Here is a 23789-nt window from a genome sequence, read left to right as displayed (position 1 = left end):
TTTGTTAGGTCTTCAAATATTGCTAAAATACAGATCAGGACCTTTTAGCAGTCAAAGTGGAATCACCCTAGGATCAACAAGATGAGCCATAACGACTTCGACGAAATCTGCGTGGGAATCCATTCAAGATAAGTGCCAAAATTAATGACATTTTTACAGTGACTTCATTATTTCCATTCTGACGATACCATCCAAAGTCAATAACTTTGTTTCCAGAATGAGATTTTCACTCTGCAGCGGAGTGTGCGCTGATATGAAACTTCCTGGCAGATTAAAACTGTGTGCCCGACCGAGACTCGAACTCTGGAACTTTGCCTGTCGCGGGCAAGTGCTCTACCATCTGAGCTACCGAAACACGACTCACGCCCGGTCCTCACAACTTCTGTCAGTATCTCGTCTCCGACCTTCCAAACTTTACAGAAGCTGTCCTGCGAACCTTGCAGAAATAGCACTCCTGAAAGAAAGGATATTGCGGAGACATGGCTTAGCCACAGCCTGGGGGACGTTTCCAGAATGAGATTTTCACTCTGCAGCGGAGTGTGCGCTGATATGAAACTTCCTGGCAGATTAAAACTGTGTGCTTGGGTAGCTCAGTTGGTAGAGCACTTGCGCGCGAGAGGCAAAGGTCCCGAGTTCGAGACTCGGTCGGGCACACAGTTTTAATCTGCCAGGAAGTTTCAATAACTTTGTTGTTGCCCGATAAAGGGAACATATGCTGCGTGAGCTACACTATTAATCTGATTTCTAACCTACTTTGCAATTGGTGGTATTGTTAGAGTGTCCAGTTGGAGTCCGGAACACCGCACGATCCACGCGTTAGCGCAGTTCATCAGCCACTTGTGTCCGACCTTGGGGGTCTCTGGAGGTTTTAGGAGACAGCGTACAGCCAAGGTCGGCATCTGCCGCCCGCGAGGAACCGCAGCAGCTGCCGGGCTGTCGCCTTATCTATGGGAGGCGGGACAGGTCGGCCGGGCAGGCAGCACACAGTGGGGGCAGGATGTGGGGCGCTGCAGGGGTGGCCACGGCCCGGAAGCGCGCCTCGCTGGCCCGGGCGGAGCCTCGTTATCTGGCGGGCCGCGGGCCGCGGGCCGCGGGTCCAGACGGCGGCCGGAGGAACGGCAACGCGGTGCGGGGGAGGACCGACACGTCCGCCAGAGGTCACCCGTCCGCCGGCGCCCAAGGTAAGGCGTCCGTCACCCGAATAACGACGCGGCAAAAGGGACGCACCGGCGAGGCGGAAGTCGGCCTCAGTATTGGTTACGGCGAGCTGTCGCCAACACCTGTTCATCTGCGGTGCTGGAATTATTCGTAGCGGCAGTTGTGTCTTTGCGTGTGTGGTCGCATTTTATCGTGTCACGAGAGTGGAGGTCGAAGGGGTTCGACACATGTTTGGTGCCGGGCTGGAACAAAGTAAGGTACCCGACTGCATAGAAAGATTTTTTTTTTTTTAGTTTCTTGTGGTGTCTCTTTTTTCCCTGGGTGTTCTAAGCCCTATCGCAGGAGATGTCTCCTCGTATAAAAAACCAGTACGATTGAATTTTCTCATTTTTAGAAGACCAGCCGAGTGATCTGATTTACTTCCAGAGACATTCAACAGCCAAGATTGTATAAATATTTATTTATTTAAAACGATCGGTTTCGGCAGACTTTACTGTCATCTTCAGGTGTTAAAAAATCTCTATATTATTAAATGTGGTCCTTTTACGCTAGACTTCATGCCAAGTTGTTATGTGGGTAAAAACCAGGATTATAATATATATATATATATATCGCTCAGAGATGCTTGTTACGTCACGAAAACACATTACTCAGCAGGACATCTGTTTGTGGCGTAACAAGCATCTGAGAGCGATATATATTACGGACGTTGTTTTTTGTTTAGGGTGCGTTATGTTTTTACGTATTTTCGTTATTATAAACCTTTGATAATGTCCTCATTTTTAACCACATGACAACTTGTCACGTCTAACGCAAAATGATCACGTTTCATAACAAACAGCTTTTTTAAGACCTGAAGATGACAGCAAAGTCTGTCTAATCCACTTGTTTTAAATAAAGAAATATGTATTTGATCTTGGCCGTTGAATATTATTAGAACCGAGTATGTTGTCCTAGATGATGAGTATTCATCAGAGACAAGGGTAACGCCAGGAGAGCACCAGGGAAGCATTATAGCAGCGCTGTTACTATCTGCATACTTCAATGATCCGGCGAATAGGGTATGGAGGGGTCTGCTGCTGTTCCCTCGAAATGCTCTGATGTATGGGAAGGAGACATCGTTGAGTGATTATAGAAGGATACAAGATGACTTACATAAAATATCTGCTTGGTCTGTTGAATAACAGCTAGCTCTAGATGTAGAAAAATGTAAGTTCATGCAAATGAGCAGGAAAAACAAACCCACAGTATTAGTAGTGTGCTGTTCGACACGGTCACGTTGATTAAGTATCTGGGCGTAATGTCGCAAACGCGATATGAAATGAAACTAGCATGTAAGAATTCACGTAGGGACCGTGAATGGCCGACTTCGGTTTAGTGGGAGAATTTTAGGAAGGTGTGGTTCATATGTAAAGGAGACCGCACGTAGGAAACTACTGCGTGCCATTCTTGAGTACTGCTGGAGTGTTTGGGATCCGTACCAGGTCGAACCACTTCAGAGGCTGGCTGCTAGACTTGCTATCGGTAGGTTCGAACAACACAAGAGTGTTACGGAAATGCTTCGGGAACTGAAATGGGAATAACATGAGGGAAAGTGACGTTCTTTTTGAGAAACACTACTGAGAAAATTTATGGAAACATTTGTAGCTGACTGCCAATCGATTCTACTGCCGCCGAAATGCATTGCGCGTACGAAGGTAAGACACAAAATATTAGGGCTCATACGGAGGCATACAGATAGTCGTTTTCTCCTGGCTCTACTTGCGAATGGAACAGGAAAGGAATTACTTGTGTTGGTACAGGATAACCTCAGCACGCTGCATACGATGGCTTACGAAATACATATGTAGATGTAAAAACCTATCTTGATCACGAAGGGGAATGTTTCTACCTGAACTGGAAGATTTGTCATTCCTGATGAAGTCATTCAGCGTGGTGAAAGGCGAATATCACCAATTAACAATTTTGTGCCATAATTTATTTGACTGAATCATATACATATTATTTCTCAAGTGAACATCCCTTTATCTCATGATATAATAATCGTACAGGGATGAATTGAGGTATCGTTAACATGGTCTCTGACACTGCATACCGATTTTGCGCTAACACTTATTTGTGAAAAATGTTAGCATAACAGAAACTTTTAACTGTCGATAGGCAAAAGGGCATTACGGATGCCAAGCTTCGTACCCATACTTTACATAGCCAACTTATTAATCACGAATAAGGGATGTCTCTCTCTTCATTCTCACAACTACCCTTACCCCAACGACTACACTTATTCCAAATACCGTCACTATTTCAAACTAAGAAATTGCGGAAGTTTCGCATGGCTCCTTGGCTTAAACTTACTCCAAATACCGTCACTATTTAAAACTAAGAAAGTGCAGAAGTTTCGCATGGCTCCTTGGTTTAAACATAAACATGGAACGGCAGCCAAAAACCATTGATATGGCGGTCTCTTTTGAATTTTTTAAGCCAGCTTCCATGTTCTCACTATAACGTTCTCAATGGAATCAAGCTCTTTCGTTCAAGTTGCGTTTACGGAACGTATCCCCTAGGGTCACAGGAAATAGCAGAGTTAGTTATGTATATATCAGTCGCATAAGAGGTGACACTCATTTTATTTCATGAACAGTTCCGGATGTTGAAGCGAGACTAACTGCTAATTATGTTACGTAGAGGGAAACGTAATGTTGTTGCGTAGATAATACTATGAACTCTTGCGTAAGCCGAGACACAGAAAACACGATGTTTTTTAATGCAACGCATTTGAAAACTCAATCAGGCGAGTACATTTGTTAACGATGGTGTCGAAACTTTATTGAACAGGTGCTGAGAAATGTGCTAAAACAGAAACGCAAAGTCGTCAGAATCGGGTGTTACGGGCATAGAATACCACAAAAGCCAACTTAACACGAGTACGTGCGTAGGCACTTCGAATAACTTTCGTAAGCGCCTTCTGAGTTTCAAACCTCTTTTGTAGCTCTGTGTTATAAGGGATAATTGCTCAGCAAGGCTTCAGAAGCGAACAATGGTTTGGACTGCGTAAGATGACTGACGAAGCGGATGAGGATTATTGCTGTGTGGTACGATAGTAACACTTGCAAAAGAATGAGTTACGTATCATTGTCGCTCCTTGTGGTTTTCTCGAAATTATTTCATCTAGCACATAGTCTAGTTCGACGGTTCCTGTTTTAAGAGGAGAGAGCCAGGTTTTCGAATTGCTTTATGGACTGACCTCCGAATGAATAGCTGTAGAGTTATCGTCCTCTGGGTTCCCATTATTTACTGGTTTAGTTGGAGGAACACACACAAATAACGGGTTACTGAAGTTTTTAATACGAATATTGTGCACATTGGAAATCAACACCCTCTCCGAACAGCGACTTCGAACCTCGAGCATTGAACTGCCATTAAGAGAGCCAATAATTCCACGAAACAAGATCAGCGATGTATGCCTATCCAACTCTACAAACATCTAGTCTAACATCTGTTCATACATGCAAAGATAAATTCTTAAGTGATTAATGAATTTGATAATTTACATTACAGATCCCGTTAAATAATCATAGTTAAAATAATAATAATAATAATAATAAAGAAAATAATTTTGGACGCCTTTTCTAAGTTCGTAAAATATGCTTAACACACTTTTTATTCTTTAAATTTTCTATTTTATATAACTACTTATTCCACATTTTATACTGGAACATAAATAGAATATTTTACCGGTTGTTTAATCGAAACCAAAGCATAGCGATATGTAAAAAATTTCGTAGAACGGATAGTATGTTATTTGAATGTATCGAGTAGTATACTAAAGAAAAGTTGTATTAGTAACTAGTTCCGTTATCGGTTCCGTTTACATCTACCATTTTTTCGGTCTGTGTTGGCATGTCTTATAAAGTAGGGTGAAGAGGACGTAGGCTTACGTTTTACCTCAGTAGCGCAGGTCCGCCGGTCCCAGCTGCATGTATGTAAGAAACGTGTTTGTTTCAGTTACTCGGTTGCAGAAGAGATTAAGGCATTAAACGTGCAATAAAATCAGGTGCCACTCTGCATACTATTATTTGCCGGAAAATTCTTTTCGTTATCTTGAACCGTTAGAGGACGTACAGGCTGTAACGCCGTGTAAACAAAAGGATAAATAAATATATATTGAAGTGGATTATTTGTTTCACTTTAACTAGTCTCTGAGTAAATCCCGTTCTGTGCCTCAGGAATGCATTTATTGTTAAAATTTATGTTTATTTCTCTTCTAATATTACCCAGTTTCCTCTTCCATATAGCTTTCTTAGCATCACAAATGTGTAATACGTACGAAAAAACATATGTTGCCTTCCGAAGATGGAGACCGCAAATAATTACATTTACGAAACTATTTGATTCGATGGAGATCAGTAGGTCCAGTGATAATTGGTTCGTGAATTTCTTCTGAAGTGTGTTTAGGTTGCAGAGGCTTCCCTGGGCAATTCGGTCTTTGCCGTGCAGCACGACAAACGAGCGATGGTACCTTGCAATGATTGCGGTGGAACGCGGTACGCTGAAAAATAATTTTCTGAACTGTTTCCTGCTAACGTGCTTTGAACAGTGACGTCCTTTGCCCCACGATACGAAGCTGTTCGCTTATTGCAATATCTAAGATATGATCTTCTCGCAAAAGAAAAAAAAAAAAGAACAGAATTTTAAGACGATAGGTTCAAACACTATTCTTGTATGTTAACCAGTGCTGGTAATTTCTGTATTCTATAAATAACTTACGTCATGGTTACCTTACGCTCTTTTTAAAAAAAATTCGAATAAATACGTTAAAAGAGTGAAAGAGTAATAATATGGGATGAACTCTGTGTGCTACTTGATGAGTAGAACACAGTCAAAAGTTGGTGATAAGGGACGTTGCTTTTCGCACCAATCGCTATTTCTTTATTTTCTGCTGGTCACTTCCGAAAACGGTGTGACAAAATACTACGCAAATGATCACAAACAATCGTTGGCTGTATGGGGATTCATTCCTCGTAAGACGACGCCGAAAGTTGTTTTTAGTCGTGCTTTTGTCCAAATTGTATTTAGGTACAGCAGTAGATTTCGCAAATAAATTCTGAAAAATTATGTAGGAAACAAGATACGATTTTTTTGTTCTTTGTGCAAAATTCCGCCATATTATTGAAAAAAAAAACATCATTACCAAAGAACATGAATCTACATCACATTACGACGAAGTAATGTTTCAAAATTGAAATATAGCGCTGAAATTTAGTTTTAATTACAAAACGTTTATGTCGGTAATATTACCTTTCATTCCTACTTGTTCGTCAAAATGATGATATGGCATAAAGAGATTACTTACCATCCCGATGCGAATCCGCCAAGTTTCGGCGGTGAATGCACGTAACCTGTTGGGAAAGAAGCAGAGGTTGTCCAGTTAGTTAAGCGTTATAATACTGACAAAACTGAGTTAAGTTCAACTTCTAGCAGTTAAAGGAAGCTTAGCATGTATCTACCGTAATATTAATGTTTAGCGAGACATCTTACAGATATGTTCATCTACCGAACGCATTGTAGGCTCTTGTAAATTAAAATGGGTGACGTTCTTTCCTCTGTCTTCCGTGCTTCGTAAAGAGGATATCCTTCGTATAATGAAAATGCTATTTTCAGCTTTTCCTTTCTCATAATGCGACACTGCTCAGTTACAGTAAATCGCTCGGCGACACGGAAAGGTCTTTAGCGTCAGACATAACTCTATTAGATTTTGTGGACTTTTTCAGGATACAGTTGCGATATACAATATCGTGACTGAATACAAAATAAAGAAGAGTATAGCAGTAGATCTGCAGATCACACACGATGTCTGTAATTCTATCGTGTTGGTTGGTTTAACAGCTCGAAAATCACTAGAACGGGCTGTGCAACATTTGTGTGTACATTAGGTATACCGTGAGTTTCGACGGCTCTTGTACTTGCGCTCATGTATACTTAGGATTGATTCAGTTTGTAAAGATACTTTATACATCATTCTCACATAATTACTTCTTACGTGGGTATTACTACATCTTAATTTAGTAACATTTGTATATGCGTACATTCATGTGTGCTATTTGTAATGACGTTTTCTCTGTTATTCAGATCATCTGAAGATGGTGCTAAACTGATTGAAATCTGTGTAATCATACAACGACTATTCTTATACAGCTTTGTTTCAGCACACCGATCACCCGCAGCTGTTTGCAATGAACCACACATATGGTATCAAGGCGCTCATCACCTGCTAATTAAATAAGACTTTCAGCTGAACACAATTCTCAACGGGAAGAAAATTTAAGTAGGAGAGAAGGGGGACAATTCCATCAATTTTATGTAGGCAGAAATAAAGTGTGATAACACTTTCAGTATACGGGAAAACTGTAAAAGAATACTTATTATATCAAGGGGGTTCCAGTATGTAAATTGAAGAAAAAAAAATCCTGGAGATAAGGGCGACAACCGAAAATTAGTCAGTGCAGAAGCGCAGGATTGCATGTTTGTACTGACTCTGGAGTTACTTTAACTTCTTATTTCCGTTCACTTCCCGTTCACAGCAGTTGGTTTAATTTAAACACGACATTTAGAGAATATATTTAATTTTTGGATTAATTCCTGTCTTAGTAATCAAAAGAACTATTCTAAACTACTTCCGGAAAATTATAATTTTTGTTACGTTTTCACTCGAAATTTCACAAATAAAATGACTTTCTCGCCTCAGTTAACTTCGCTGAACGTGTCCATTTTATGTGCAAGTAAAATGAACGAAATTTCTTTTGCTCTCATTTTGCATAAATTAACATGTGCAAATGTGTAACATCAGTTTAACTGCGTTATGCGTCTTGTACAATAACGTTTCCCTGAACTAAAACAATGAATTCGATGCAGCCCCTACGGTTTTTCTACTGCAAATAACGAGACACACAAACGTGTCAGAAAACTACAACGTTACTTACCTTTTTAACACTTCTTAGCGAGGCGAAGGACCAAATTTTCGAGCAAAGTTGGAAAAAACCACTCCCTAAATGCAAAAGTGCTCTACATTCGGTTTAAAGTTAACATTTACAAAGATGTCGATCGACTAGAATAAATAATACCGTTAAAAATAGTGTATTGTTTTCTCATGTTGTCCTTTCCTACACTTTTATCTTTTTGTACATAGCCGTTTTTATGTTGTGCGTTGACTTTACATAATATGGGGAAGAAATGCTCGCAGTGCCACTTCTTACGTATCTCTCAAATTCAGGAGACTAGGAAATAAAAATTTTACTGATTTCGGTGCTACATTTCCTCAAGCCAAAGAGATAGCAGTAATCGAATTACCAACTCTATTTCAGGAACACGACACGGATGATGGCCAACACAGCTCTCAAAGGATGAATAATGTTCTAAGATTATTCTGCCCTGGTGTGATATTCACTCACTCATTATTTTCAGTTTTTTTGCATAAAATTCTGTCGTTATTTCACAGTTTATTAAACTGACACCGTGAACTATTCACGGGTATTGTTCATTGCAGCTGAACTCAGTTTTGTGACATATGTTCGACGATCCGAAGTTAACAGCTGAGAAACAAGTTGATCTACAGTGTGTTACAAAAAGGTACGGCCAAACTTTCATGAAACATTCCTCACACACAAATAAAGAAAAGATGTTATGTGGATATGTGTCCGGAAACGCTTAATTTCCATGTTAGAGCTCATTTTAGTTTCGTCAGTATGTACGGTACTTGTGACATATGTACGACGATCCGAAGTTAACAGCTGAGAAACAAGTTGATCTACAGGGTGTTACAAAAAGGTACGGCCAAACTTTCATGAAACATTCCTCACACACAAATATAGAAAAGATGTTATGTGGATATGTGTCCGGAAACGCTTAATTTCCATGTTAGAGCTCATTTTAGTTTCGTCAGTATGTACTGTACTTCCTCGATTCACCGCCAGTTGGTCCAATTGAAGGAAGGTAATGTTGACTTCGGTGCTTGGGTTGACATGCGACTCATTGCTCTACAGTACTAGCATCAAGCACATCAGTACGTAGCATCAACAGGTTAGTGTTCATCACGAACGTGGTTTTGCAGTCAGTGCAATGTTTACAAATCCGGAGCTTAATTGTAGAAATAGTTGGTAACATAGTCGAGAAAAGTGTTCTACAGCAGCGCTTGATAATCTGAAGTCCGTCGTTTGTTATCATTAAGAAATTTCCCTTGCTTGAATTCATTTCACGTTAAGTTTTTTTTCCATAAAACCGAAGCATTCAGTTTTTCATTGCGCTGAATAAGTTTCCTATGTTGCTTATTAAGCTTTCCGTACTGGGTTTTTGTGGTTACTCTGATGCGCTTGAGGGGTCACGTAGAGCCACCAACTAGACTTGACGTCGGTAAAAATAAACGTCATTCTGTTAAGTTCCTTCTGTCGGTCAAGTACTTTCTCATAATGCTGTCTGCTTGCTCGACATTTCAATGTCACCATGTTTCCTAGGTTTCTCTTTTTCGTACACTACTCTGTTCCACACGTACACAATGCCTTCGTCCACTTTGAACTAATTCGTCAGCGTCAATGTCCTCCTCCTTTTTCGTTGTTATTACTCATGTGTAGCTGTCGATTGCTTGTTTCGCATTTTTTGTTATGTTGCGAAGTACACAAATGAGAACAACAATACGTAGTCAATGTGTAGGATACAATAAATTATTGAACGGAAATAATGTTGAATAATCAGTAAACTAAAGTTGTTGACATAGTGGAGCAACTATGAGCCGACGCGTGTTAAATTTCCATAATACTAAATTGAACTGAGTACTACTGAAGCTATTCTCTAACCACCGCAACCTTCCTCTTACGTGCTGTACTAAAATCAGAAAAAATGTAAATCCGATTGTCGAGGAGGAGCTATAAACCCCGATTGTCCTTAAAGCGTGTCTACGTCGATCAGAACACACGACGGTCGTCTGCAGCAGAACGTAGCGGTAACATTTATTATGCAATTTACTGCGTAACTGACGTCAGGCGTTGACAGAATTGTGGTAAGTCTTCATCTAACTGCAAATGTATAGTAATGCTGCATGAATTGTAACCACGAAAGGATGGGGTAATGACATAACACGAATAAAAATCCATACAAGTAAATGTCGAAGTTTCTGTGCGCACAGTTAAACAGGTCAAACAGTAAACGACTGACGTTACACAGGTGAGGTACTGTACAAATTTATTTACATAAGAAGTTTTCGCTTTCCGGAAGTTCCTGCCACCAACTTGCATTACACTTTTCAGGCATTTCTGTGTTCTCCACTGTAGGTTAAATTATATAAAAAATTAGCCTCAGGATTTATTTTTAGATGATACATCGTCGCAAGTTGAAGTGGATGGTGAATTTTCAACAGAAACAACAGTCAAATCAGCTCTGTACCAACGAGTTGTAATACAGGAAACTTGTGTATTCAGTATACGTAAAGGATTCATCGAATAAGTCGAGCAGAACTGTGAGATTGACCGCTGACGGTATTATTGTGAATAGAGAAGTATCGTCTCTGGACGGGCGTAAGTAAATGCAGGAACACTGGCAAAGTAATTTCTGTTGCTGTAGCGAATGGATACACTCTTTAAAAAAAAATGGTTCAAATGGCTCTGAGCACTATGGGACTCAACATCTTAGGTCATCAGTCCCCTAGAACTTAGAACTACTTAAACCTAACTAACCTAAGGACATCACACACACCCATGCCCGAGGCAGGATTCGAACCTGCGACCGTAGCAGTCCCGCGGTTCCGGACTGCAGCGCCAGAACCGCTAGACCACCGCGGCCGGCCTCTCTTTAAATTTCAATCTATGTTGATAATAACAAAGAGAAAGAAACATAGTATTAGACTAAAAAAGCAGTGGACTTTTGCAGGCTGTCATCCCACCGGCATTCCAATTTGATGTCAGACGACTGTAGTTCCACGCTCACCTTGTGCTCTCAGTTACCGTCGACAACGCACTAGGTCAATCGCTTGAAGCACGTGGATTAAATCTGTAAAATCTGTGCTTCCCTCATTTCCAGTTATACGGAGCATACTCACAACTGGGACAGCCGTAAAATTTATTTGATTTTACAGGAGACCTAAGGACCAAAAATACTGTATATCCCGTAGCGCTTGAATACACATATTCAGGTTCGATTTTATGGACAAAACTCTTTTTCTCTCAAATATTGTGTGAATGTAAATGTGTCGGCTATTATTATTTGTACCTACTTAGAAAGAAAAGGAGGGATTGCAACGGATGCCACGAACATCTAGTGTGTGTCAGATTTCTCCACGAGTTCTTCCGACTGAAGCATATCTTGCGCTTTTTCAAAATTTGATTTCACGTTTGAATTCAGTAGTCTATAATTAGGAAACCCCTGCGTGGTGGGTCACATGTCGAAGGAGAGTATCCGATATCACATTCGTAAACCGACACCACGTCCGTCCCCGGCAGCTGAGTGGTCTGCCAGAGAGAATGTCAATCCTAAGGGCCCGGGTTCGATTCCCGGCTGGGTCGGAGATTTTCTCTGCTCAGGGACTGGGTGTTGTGTTGTCTTAATCATCATCATCATCATCATCATCATCATCATCATTTCATCCTCTTCGACGCGCAATTCGCCGAAGTGACGTCAAATCGAAAGACTTGCACCCGGCGAACGGTCTACCTGACGGGAGGCCCTAGTCACACGAGATTTATTTACCAAAACCACGACAGAATATTTGAAATGCTTAAGTATGCTTTTATTAAGGATGATTGTATTGTATTGATTGGAACAGGAGACCTAGAAACGACGGAGAGGCTTCGTCCCCGCCGTAGCCCGCAGTGGTACGCAACCCCACAACAGGCTACAGCTGTCGGTTCACCCCACCGCCGCCCGACACCGAACCCAGGGTTATTGTGCGTTTCGGCCCCCAGTGGAACGTCTCACACCAGGCGACTGTAACCCCAAATGTTTGCGTGGTAGAGTAATTATGGTGTACGCGTACTTGGAGAAAGTGTTTGCGCAGCAATCGCTGACAGTGTAACTGAGGCGGAATAAGGGGAACCAGCCGGCATTCGCCAAGGCAGATGCAGGACCGCCTTAAGGGGCTCCGGAACGCCCTATACTTGCAATGTTAAAATAAGGCTTATAAATTACATCTTTCCTCACGAAGTATTTGAGGTAGGAAGTTGAACTTTTTACAGATTATTTATTGGAATATGGCCTACAACTTAACACAGGGATTTTACAAAATTTTAGTTCAGTTATTAAAGATGATTTTTTGTCAATTGTAATGAAAATTCACAACATTTTTTTGCAATTTTTTATTTATATATTCAAAAATATACAGTTTTTTGGAAAAAGGCTGTGTTAAATTATGCAGAAGGTACTGTGTAATATTTACTGAAAGTTTGAAACAAATATGTTTGGAAGATCCTTAGAAAACATGTAATTAGTATGAGAAAATAAAAGTTTTGGGAATCGAGCGACAAAGATTGGATTAATTTTTTAGTGCATTCCAGGTCCATAGGATGGATTATCTTCATCCTCTGCAAACTCCTCCTCCAGCTTCCTTTTGTTCCTCCTCCTGTTTACTCTTGCTTGTATTTCTAGACTCTCTACAGCCCTGTCTGCAGCCCGAAGGCGTTCCTTGTGTAAAGCAAGCATCGGTCGTACCATGTTAGAATGTTATTATTTACAGTAATAACACATACCTTTGGCTTTCCAACATTTCTCCTTTTCTTAAAAGCCTTCAGAGGATTTCTAATAACTTTACTTTTACTCATTATTATACTTCAACAAAACAGAGACTCAAGAAACAGATTTCATTACGAATATTTTCGAGATAACGACAGAGTAAATAACATGAAACAATCGACAATCACACCAGCGATATATATTGAACCATCACAGGTTAGCCACAACACATACTTTATCTCACATCACTAAAATGTACCTGATGAACACAGACGGTAATAATAACACCATTTGACAGCAGTTTAACAGCGCCACAGTGGGTCACGCCCATGTAGAACACATTTCAAAAAAAATTTAAAAATAGTTGTAGTCTTCGGAATTGAATAAATTATATATCTATTAAAAGGTAATAGTCTGCAGATTCAGAAAACGCAAAAAAGTAAAAATTAAACTATTCATGATTTTGAGCCTTTCCCAAGCCCCTTAAAGCCACCCACAGACTGGCCGGCACAGCGGACCTCGACACAAGTCTGCCGGGCGGATTCGTGCCGGGGACCGGCTCGCCCTCCCGCCTGGAAAGCAGTGCTCTAGACCGCACGGCTAACCGGGCGGGCTTATTAAGGATGATACTTGTATTTGCTCAGAAAGTCGTCTGGAAACTGAAGTCTCGTTTGATTTCGATAGAACTGTGCATGTAGTTCAGACACGCGGATCGAAATTGTACACTTTAGCTTCAGGCACCTGTATGTCCGTACATATCGAAAACTGGGCGCATGTTTACACGAAGTTTTTAGCCAGATATTTCCCACGCAACAGCCTTCCGAAATATTTATCATTTCTTTCGCATGTGGATATAGAATGTATTTAATCACACATACGTGTTTCGCATTTATTAATTATGAATCTTGTGTGGGTATCAGTTTAAAGTCTATCTGATTTTTCGACATAGACTTCGCTCGTGTGATACGAGGTTTAAAATTCCACTTTTCCGTTGTTTTTCGGTTTATTAACAGGTTCAAGTCGGAATTTCCTTATTTCACTAAATTCTTTTCATGTACCGTGGTTAACGATATAGCTTCACTGCAGTTATCCTCAGTTAACAGTAAATCCGTCGTCACGCGCATTGCTTTGTGTCTGGTCGATCATTCGTTTGTGTAAGTCCACCCAACATTATCAATTTCATCCATTTCAGAAAGGCAAGGTTGGTTGGTTGGTTGGTTCTGGGGAAGGAGACCAGACAGCGTGGTCATCGGTCTCATCGGATTAGGGAAGGAAGTCGGCCGTGCCCTTTCAGAGGAACCATCCCGGCATTTGCCTGAAGTGATTTAGGGAAATCACGGAAAACCTAAGTCAGGATGGCCGGACGCGGGATTGAACCGTCGTCCTCCCGAATGCGAGTCCAGTGTCTAACCACTGCGCCACCCCGCTCGGTGGAAAGGCAAGGTGTCCCATCTCAGCTAATAAGCGCAGGGGAGCAGATGTGGGCGTCCAGCATCATCATTCTAGGCAAGGTTCCAGTGGAGGTGGTTTCCAGTTGCCTTCTTCCAACCTGTTACGAAGTGTCAAGTTTGTGGATGGCTGCGGCGACTGCTTGTACAGTCCAGTGTTGTGTCTGTGTTGTCATGACGGATTACCATCAATAGAGTCGCATGACCACACTTCAAGGGATTCTGCGGAGAGGTTTGGAATTTAATCTGTGACATCGGTGCAAGAAGTGGTGATCAGGAACTCTAAGCCACCATCTCTTTTCCCCCTGCCGGCCAAATATACTGGCAGTGAAAATTTTCCACCACTATTATTCGAATCAGCCTCCATCTGAGACGAGCTCCAGCGCACATGCGCTGTGGAGGCGGACCTCATCCACTTACACAAAAAAAAAACTGTGACAAACCACGAAATACGCGTGAAGCTGTGTTTAATGTTAAGGTGCTGATAACTACGGTGAATGTATACTTATCATCCACCAATCTACTATCGATATAAACCAGTACAGGCGACAGCAAAGTCACCTGGCGGGGAATGACTGCTGGTCAGACACACGCACGGTGAATGTGGTATCAGTGAGCGTGTTGTTCACGGTGTAGGGAAGGTACGCCATCTATCTCAGTTTGGCCGAGGGCAGATCGTGACGGCCCGGAGGTTCCACACGAACATTTCTGGAACTGCAACACTTGTCGGTTGTTGGAAAAGTGGTGTGTCTTCAGCACGTGTCGAAAGGAAAGTGTAACCACTACCATTCGTGGGTTATGGGGATCACCCCTTATTGTAGTGGTAAGACAGGACTGACGGCGAACTGTATCGTAACTAACATCAGACTTTAATGCCGGGCAGAGTGCAAATGTGTCTGAACACACAGTGCACCGAACACTCCCAACGATGGACCTCCGTAGCCGACGACCCCTGCATGTGCCAACGTTAAACACCACGACATCTGGAGCTACGACTGAAATGGGCACATAAGCAACGGCACTGGACGTTGGCACAGTGGCAGAGCGTTGCATGGTCTGATGAATCCCGGTACCTCCTTCATAACGCTGACAGGAGGGAGCGATTCCATCGTCTCCCAGGGGAACAGCTCCTTGACAACTGTACTGCGGAACGGTCACCAGCTGGCTGCAAGCTACATTATGCACCCAAGAACGTTCACGTGGGTACCCACGGGTCCAGTGGAACTCATGCAAGGCGCTATGACGACCAAGGACTATCGTAGAATGGTTACCGACAAGTACACCGCTTCGTGACGATCCTGATTCCAGACGGCAGTGGCATTTTTAAGCGAGGTAATGCGCCATGTCACAAGACCTGGAGTGCGATAAAATGGTTCGAGGGGCACAGTGGCGAGTTCCAATTGATGTGCTGCGCCCTCACTCTCCAAATCGCCAGATCTGAATCCGATCGAACACATCTGGGAAGTGACTGAACGTGCCGTCAAAGCTCATCGTGCCTCTTCCCGGAATTTGCGGGATTAGGTAACTCGTGTGTGTAGACGTGGTGCCAACACCCTCTAACGCCTCATTGCTTCCATGCCACGATGCCGTTATCCGCGACAACTGAACATACCACCAGTTAGATGCGTGCTCGTAATGTTGTGCCTCATTAGTATACAGTGTGAACTTGGGTATACCCAAAGAATTCAATGATTCAACGTTGAGTTGATTGAGTTAAAAATGGTTCAAATGGATCTCAGCACTATGGGACTTAACATCTGAGGTCATCAGTCCCCTAGAACGTAAAACTACTTAAATCCAGCTAACCTAAGGACATCACACACATCCATGCCCGAGGCAAGATTCGAACCTCCGACCGCAGCAGTCGCGCGTTTCCGGACCGAAGCGCCTAGAACCGCTAGGCCACAGCGTGTCAGTAACACGGAAATCAATCTGAAAAGCTCGAATCCCGTCCTCTTAGCGATGAGTGAAAGTAGTACAGTCATCAAAAATGAGACACACCTGTAATTGACACACACTGAAGATACCTTGATGGTAAGGGAGAAACGCTTCTGGGAGATTATATGTATTCAGCTGTAGCACGCAAAACGCTTTTTAACCAACACAAATTATTCAGGTGATTCTTATTAACGTTTAAAAACCCTCGGAACGACGTAGATGACACCGTGACAGTTGTTTTGGTAGGAGACACACGGGGTTGCAAATACCAGGAAATACGCCAAAAGTGGATAGGAAAAGTTGCACATTTGACGTCCGCAGATGAAGTTCCTCGCCGAACGTGCAGCGATTGAGCCATTCGGTCTGCCGCACCTGATGATCACAACCCAAGTACAGTATTCACGTCGGTGTGGCTCCGTTCAGGTAATAATTTTTCTTTTTTTGACATTGCGTTAGACAGTTGTGTGTTTGCATTTGGGGTAAGGTTTATTATCTTACTTACCGATCTGGCAGTCTCCACTGATTTATTGAAAAGTACAGTACAACGAAAATCTAGCGTATTTCTTCGCGAGTAAATGAGTATAAGCTTCCGAATACCGCCATTATCGTTAAAGAACCTAAGTTTTCTTCACTACTTGACGTCTGACAACAAAGAAAGAACGGTAAAAATGAAAGAAACATAGTACAAGAACAGATTTTGACTTGTTACGGCGCGGAAAATAATTTCGTAATTTCTACTTCGACAACAGGTCGCATATAGTAAAGGTGTTCGAAATGTGCACCTGTTGCTCTAACGCAAGTACTGCATCGGTCAATCCTCCCATTACGCCCTGCGGCGAGCAACATTTCTCAGCCACTTTTGAGGTACTTCAGGACATTGGGGCCCCATACGCACAGATCAAGAATCACGTTGCATGGATTGTTGCGAAAAACGCTCCCAAAAGAAACTTTTTATTTACCATTCCTCCTGACACATACAACATGCTAACTTCTTTGCGGATACTATTAGTTGTAATCTTGGGTTCATGGCAGATCGTGCGTTTACCTGGAATAAGATCGGTCAACAAATTGTTTCAATATTTACGCACTAGTGGACAGTATTTCTCCCAGCACCAACACTCTCAACTGCCTGAAATGTAGAAAAATAACATGAATTCTAGTAATTCTGAATGTTGGGCTCCATAAGGTTCCCTTTGTGTGCAGCCACCGTGGAATATAAAATTATGAAGAATGTAGCAACCAGTCGCGGAAACATAATTTATTTATTTTGTTGCAAATCGATATCGATTGATATGAGTCGTCATCGGTGCATTTTTCTATCGGTTAGAAAACTGCACCGATGATGACTAATATCACTCGAAATCGATTTGCAACATTGCTTAAAATCTTTCATGTTTTTGATTAATAATTGGGCTCGGCTTCAGAACATTGTAGGAAAGTAATGTGTAAACCGCTTTGAATTTGCACGTAATATCCTTCATAAACGGCGTTACCTTTGCACAATAGCATATTCAGCAAAACAATACATTTGTGTGATAGCCGCCTTTTCACGTTTTTACAAGAATGAAAAAAAAAACACTTTTCTGATGCATATGGTTTTACAGTTTTATTTAGTCTCCGGAAGTGAGTAACGACAGATATGGAACTCAAAGAAGTACGATCGTGGATTCCTCTGACTTAACCGAAATCGCGAAGAAATGCTGACGAAGCTAAATAAGTGGAGGTTGGAACAAACGCAGCAACTATATCGAGAAAATTTACCTTCAGTGTTACTAAAAGCAGTTCCTAAGCTATGAATGTCGTGCTGTCTACATTTCCGCCCACTCGGTAACTATCTTCTAACAAGGTAAGCTGTCTCAGTGGACAGAACGTCAAAAACTGTGTTCAGAGACCTAGTGTGAAAACAGGAAAAAGGTGTTCTCAACTGTGAATAAAGAGGCAAAGCAGAAACAGCGAACTGTCCTAGCTCAAGACCTGCAACATCTAGGCATTTACACCAACCACGGCCTAGTGGTCGTGTCGTCAGGGTGCTGGGATACATTGCGGAAGATGCGTGTTCAAATACCCTTCGTTGCCCCTTTTTTTCACAAAATTATAAAGTGTCCGTCCGGTCACTGACGTGTAACGAAGGGACCTCCAAACGTACGTATCTCCTACTTGTTCTACACAGGTACCGCATGTTACGACTCATGCGTTCCGTTTTGGAAGTTTTGGCCCTTTAATCCCTTTGATATAACATAGTTCGTACCCGTTTATTTGTTGTTTTTCATTTGTGTGAGAGGTGTATGCAGCGTCTTGCCTGCTCTCGGTATTCATCACATTTACCTGCGACGGCAATATATTCTTACCACATTAATCATATTCTATAGCCCTAGTTCGACAATTGCCAAGACCACAGAAGGAGAACAGCCGAGGCGGAAAGCACATAATTTTGTAGAAAAAAGGGGGATACGAGGCAGATTTGAACATGGACCTCCTGCTCGACAGTCCAATACCGTGACCACATAACCACCACGGCGTGATTGTTGTTAACTCGCTCGATGTTGCCCATCTTGAGCTCGAACCGTTCACTGTTTATATTTTGCTTCTTTTTTCACAGTTCAGTACATTTTCTTCCGGTTTTTATGCTTGATTTGTGTACAGTTTTCGACGGGCTGTTCATTCGCACATTTTAACATTAAATCTGATCTGGGTGGGATGGGGAGTTTCCCTTGTGAGAGCTACAAGAGAAATTTGAAGCTCTCACCGAGGAACGCAAAAATACAGAGGAGCAAACTTATCATTTGTGCTGTGTGTCGATTCATTAAGCACGTGCTTGCTGCCTATGATCATTTCCGCTGTTCCAGATTATTCCAGCGCGTCTGCGCACGACGCGGATGTGAGGCTGCATCTCTCACTAGCGACCTTCAACTGTTCGTCGTGGTCTGCGCTCCTGGTTCTGCTGCACACTGCTAGAGGCGCTGCTGTCGCGGAAGTCTCTCCCCCCACCACTCTCCCCAACAGCAGTGATTTAACCATCCCCCCCCCCATCCCACTCTGCTACTTCCCCTCCACTCCTCTCCACCACAATCGTTTCCCCGCTGTTAGGTATTCAGTCCCTCTCGTATTATCCCGTATTCCTTCTGCTCCGTTTCTCTGCAGTTCAGAAACGCATGCAGTCTCGAACAAGCGTATCTGTATCTGCAGATTTTGACTCAATGTTCAGCTTGTTTGTCTTCCGGACAAAATAGTTCTCATATTTACAACAGCTGGCAGAAGCAAGCGAGTTCCTTGAATGTAATGCTAGCGAAACGTATCATTCTTTCCCGTCTCCAAAATGTTGGTCGTAATATCAGCCCACCTAAGTGCATAGTCGTTGTACACAGTGCGATATGATTACATCGTCTCTCTCTCTCTCTCTCTCTCTCTCTCTCTCTCTCTCATTTGCTCCCATAGCAATTTTTACCCGACTACTGAAAGAGATTCGCTAGAGAAGAAGTGTATAAGCAAGCAGCGAAATGTGCCATCGAATATAGATTAAGACTGTAAATCGTGGAATCGAAGACGAATTTGGCAACATGCACCAACTACTAAGAAAACGCTGGACTGCTCTTCCTGTTGTCAACTCGAAAAAACCATTCATTGTTGAATTTTGATCGTTTTAATTTTCGTTTAAGAGTGATCTTCCACTTAAGATGGAGTTAAATTGTACCCTCTTTGTAGCTCGCAAGTAAGGTTTACCGATTTATTTGACTTTTCTTGTTGTAGTGTACCAGTTGTATTCTGCAGTAGGAGAACATCCCAACTTCAAAAATTTACAAAATTTTGCCCTTCAGACACGTATAATACACTATAAGACACTAAAAATTTGTTCAGCAAGGCGTGTTTTACTGGTTGGTATAATTTTGAACAAAAATAAATATTAATCACACCTGTTCCTAAGACCATTTCCTGTCATCATTCTATTTTGCTCGCGCTTCTTTGAAGCACTATCTTCTTGCTAGATGTGTCAATTGAGTTATGTAGCGATATGGTCTGGCATATGTTTGGAAAGTTTAATGTAAAACAGGACATTTTAACCTGTTTGTGTTAAATTAATTTTTTACCTGGTTAGTTATTTCCCATAGAGTTATAGTGAAAAAGATTGTTGTCTATCTATCTTTTTCTTTATCTTTATATAAATAAAAATCAGTTGCCGCGTGTATGAAAGATCATCGCTAGAGAACAGCTCGATCGATTTGCCTAATTTTTCTTTGTTTTTTTGTTCGTAACTATGAGGTCAAGGTTTCTACGAAAATAAAATTTTGGAAAATCCTCAGGTAAAGTCGGAAATTTGGATGATATTTCTATATGAAAGTCTCAATGAAATAAATGTGACGGTCTGTTTGAGAGTTCTTTTGTCATATGTCTTCGTAACACAAAAGAAAAAGAAAATTGTGACGTTTTGTTTGACGGATTGTGGCCGCACGTTTTCATAACAAAAACAATTTCCGCACTGAATACTGGCGTTTTGCGAAAAAATAATGCAATTGGAAGCAATATTTCAGTGAGTTATCGGTGGTGCTAGTATCTTCGATGAGCTGCAAAGATTGAATTGATGTCAGTTCATTGTAATATGGGATTTTGTAAACTTTCAATTGATTTCAGTTCCTGGTTTATTTCTTTGGAAAGACGTCCACCAGGGAGGCGTCGAAATATCGGTCAGAGTACGCGCAACGCAAACCGACAACATGATAGTAGTTCAAATGGCTCTGAGCACTATGGGACTTGAAAATCTGAGGTCATCATTCCCCTAGAACTTAGAACTACTTAAACCTAACTAACCTAATGACATCACACACATCCATGCCCGAGGCAGGATTCGAACCTTCAACCGTAGCGGTCACGCGGTTCCAGACTGAAGCGCCTAGAACCGCTCGGCCACACAGGTCGGCCATGACAGTAGACTCAATGAGGTGGTCTGAGAGCGGAGACAGCGTCTGGGCACAAATCGAATAAGAATTATACAATGAACACTTTCTGTTAAACCGGCTGCAAGAAAGAACATGCTAAGCGTGCCGTGAAAATGTGCGGCATTGTTTTCGCTTTCACACTCATTTTTAATAGAAAACAGGAAAGTTACGTTTATGGCTGGCTCTACAAACTGTCTGTCTGTTCGCTAAAACCATGCGAAATAATGACATTAAATTTCCTGTGCTGGCAGATCCATCTCTCTCACACCCCGGGTGCTAATGATTCTAACCCATTTACCCATTCATTTGGACTTCTATTCTGAGTCAAGGTTCCTTTTGCAGTAACGATAAATAAGATAAGAGAGGTGAGAGGTGGAGATGGATACAGGGGAGAGAAGGAAACGGATAGAAGGAAGGGCAAGGAGGATCTGAACTCAGGCTGAGACAGGAGGTAATGGACAGAGAAAGAGTGTGGGATGAAGACTTACAGAGAGCAGGGAGAGGGTGATGTACACAGATAGGGGTGGGGGGAGGGGCGGAAGAGTAGATGGACAGGGAGGGGGGAGGAGAGGGGTAGAGAGAGGGGGTTGAAGAACATCAGTGTGTCCAATTTCCATACACATTTAGAAATTCCGATGCATCGCCTGATTCGCTAGTAGTATAAAGAAAAATAATTTAAGAATTTTTCTGGAAATACGCCGTCTATATTAAAAAACGGCTAGCACGGTCTCACAGTCGCAGATTCCCAACGGCGCCAGCATGGCAACAATAATTTAATGCTCAGTATTTCATATACAGATCATTATTGACCACTTAAAAACTTTAAATTGCTGTCATAACCTGGTCATTAACAGGTATTATCTTACGTTAAATGTTTGACACAATAAGATCAGTATTGAAGTTAGAAACTCTCTGTATATCTTGAGGCAGTGTAACTCATGAAACACAAATCACCCTAACTATAGTCATCACGCATTTCATTTTCAACAAATTTTACACATAATTTGAACTTTTTCGAATCCTTTTATCGTCAATATACCTCCATCTCCTTCGCCCCCCCCCCCTTCCCCCCCACCAACCACCACGCCCTCCACACACACACACACACACACACACACACACACACACACACACACACACAATAATGAAAGGGAATAGTTTATCGCTTTAACATTTTCGCTATTCATGCAGTAGAACTTCAAAATCAAGCACGACGTTTTATAATGTTATACATACACAAGCGCCAAAGAAACTGGTATAGGCATGCTATCCAAATACAGGGATATGTTATCAGGCAGAATACGGCGCAAAGGTCGGCAACGGCGACGCCGTTGTAAGATTACAAGTGTATGGCGCAGTTGTTAGATCGGTTATTGCTGCTACAATGGCAGGTTATCGAGACTAGAATATCAACGTGGTGCTATAGTCGGCGCACCTGCGATGGGGCACAGCATCTCCGAGGTAGCGATGAAGTGGGGACTTTCCCGTACGACCATTTCAGGAGTGTACCGAGAGTATCAGGAATCCGGTAAAACGCCAAATTTCCGACATAGCTGCGGCCGGAAAACGATTCTGCAAGAACGGGAAAAACGACGACTGAAGAGAATCGTTCAACGTGGCAGAAGTGCAACGTTCCCGCAAATTGCTGCAGATTTCAATGCTGGGTCCTCTACAAGTGTCAGTGTCCGAACCATTCAACGAAACATAATCGATACGAGCTTTCGGAGTCGAAGGCCCTTCCGTGTACCCTCGATGACTGCACGACGCAAAGCTTTACGCCTCGCCTGGGCCGTCAACACCGACACTGGACTCTTGATGGCGAAACATATTGCCACGTCGGACGAGTCTCGTTTCAAATGGTATCGAGCGGATGGACGTGTACAGGTATGAAGACAACCTCATGAATCCATGGATCTTAATGTCAGCACACCGGTGGATGCTCTGTAATGGTGTGGGGCGTGTGCAGTGGGAGTGATATTGGACTCCTGATACGTGTAGATATGGCTATGACAGGTGACACGTACGTAACCAACCTGTCTCATCACCTGCATCCATTCACATCCGTTGTTCATTGAGGCGGACTTGAGCAATTCCAGCAGAACAATGCGACACCCACACGTCCAGAACTGCTTCATAGTGGCCCCAGGAAACTTCTGAATTTGAACACTTCCTCTGACCATCAAACTCCCCAGACATGACATTGTTGAGCATATCTGGGAAGCCTTTCAACGTGTTGTTCAGAAGAGTTCTCCACCCCGTCGTACTCCTACGAATGTGTGGACAGCCCTGCAAGATTCACTTTGTCAGTTCCCTCCAGCAATACTTCAGACATTAGTCGAGTCCATGACACGTCGTGCTGCGGCACTTGAGGGTACTCGCTGGAGCCTTACACGATATTAGGCAGGTGCAATAGTTTCTTTGGCTCTTCATTGTATATATACAAGGAGTTCGATCTCTTAGAGAATCGGGACAGCGGGTGGCGATACTGGTAATAAACCAAACCTTTTAATAACTGTGCAATTGGCTACCCAAAACTGGTAAATATGAGTAGTATGTATCTGTTACAAATTGACTGTCGTACTAGGCTATCGTCAATTATGATCAC

The 23789-nt window shown here is 42.3% G+C and overlaps 1 protein-coding gene across 1 annotated transcript in view; it reads left to right on the top strand.

Annotated features, from left to right (window-relative positions):
- The first annotated feature begins 947 nt into the window (after positions 1 to 947).
- The window catches only part of LOC126109476 (uncharacterized), a 99224-nt gene continuing 76382 nt past the window's right edge, over positions 948 to 23789 (top strand). The window contains exon 1 of the mRNA XM_049914503.1: positions 948 to 1181. Within this exon, the coding sequence (XP_049770460.1) occupies positions 948 to 1181 (234 nt within the window). The remainder of the gene's footprint in view (positions 1182 to 23789) is intronic.

Source organism: Schistocerca cancellata, chromosome 12 (assembly GCF_023864275.1).
Source record: "Schistocerca cancellata isolate TAMUIC-IGC-003103 chromosome 12, iqSchCanc2.1, whole genome shotgun sequence".
Taxonomy (NCBI): domain Eukaryota; kingdom Metazoa; phylum Arthropoda; class Insecta; order Orthoptera; family Acrididae; genus Schistocerca; species Schistocerca cancellata.
This window is presented reverse-complemented; position numbering and strand designations above follow the sequence as displayed.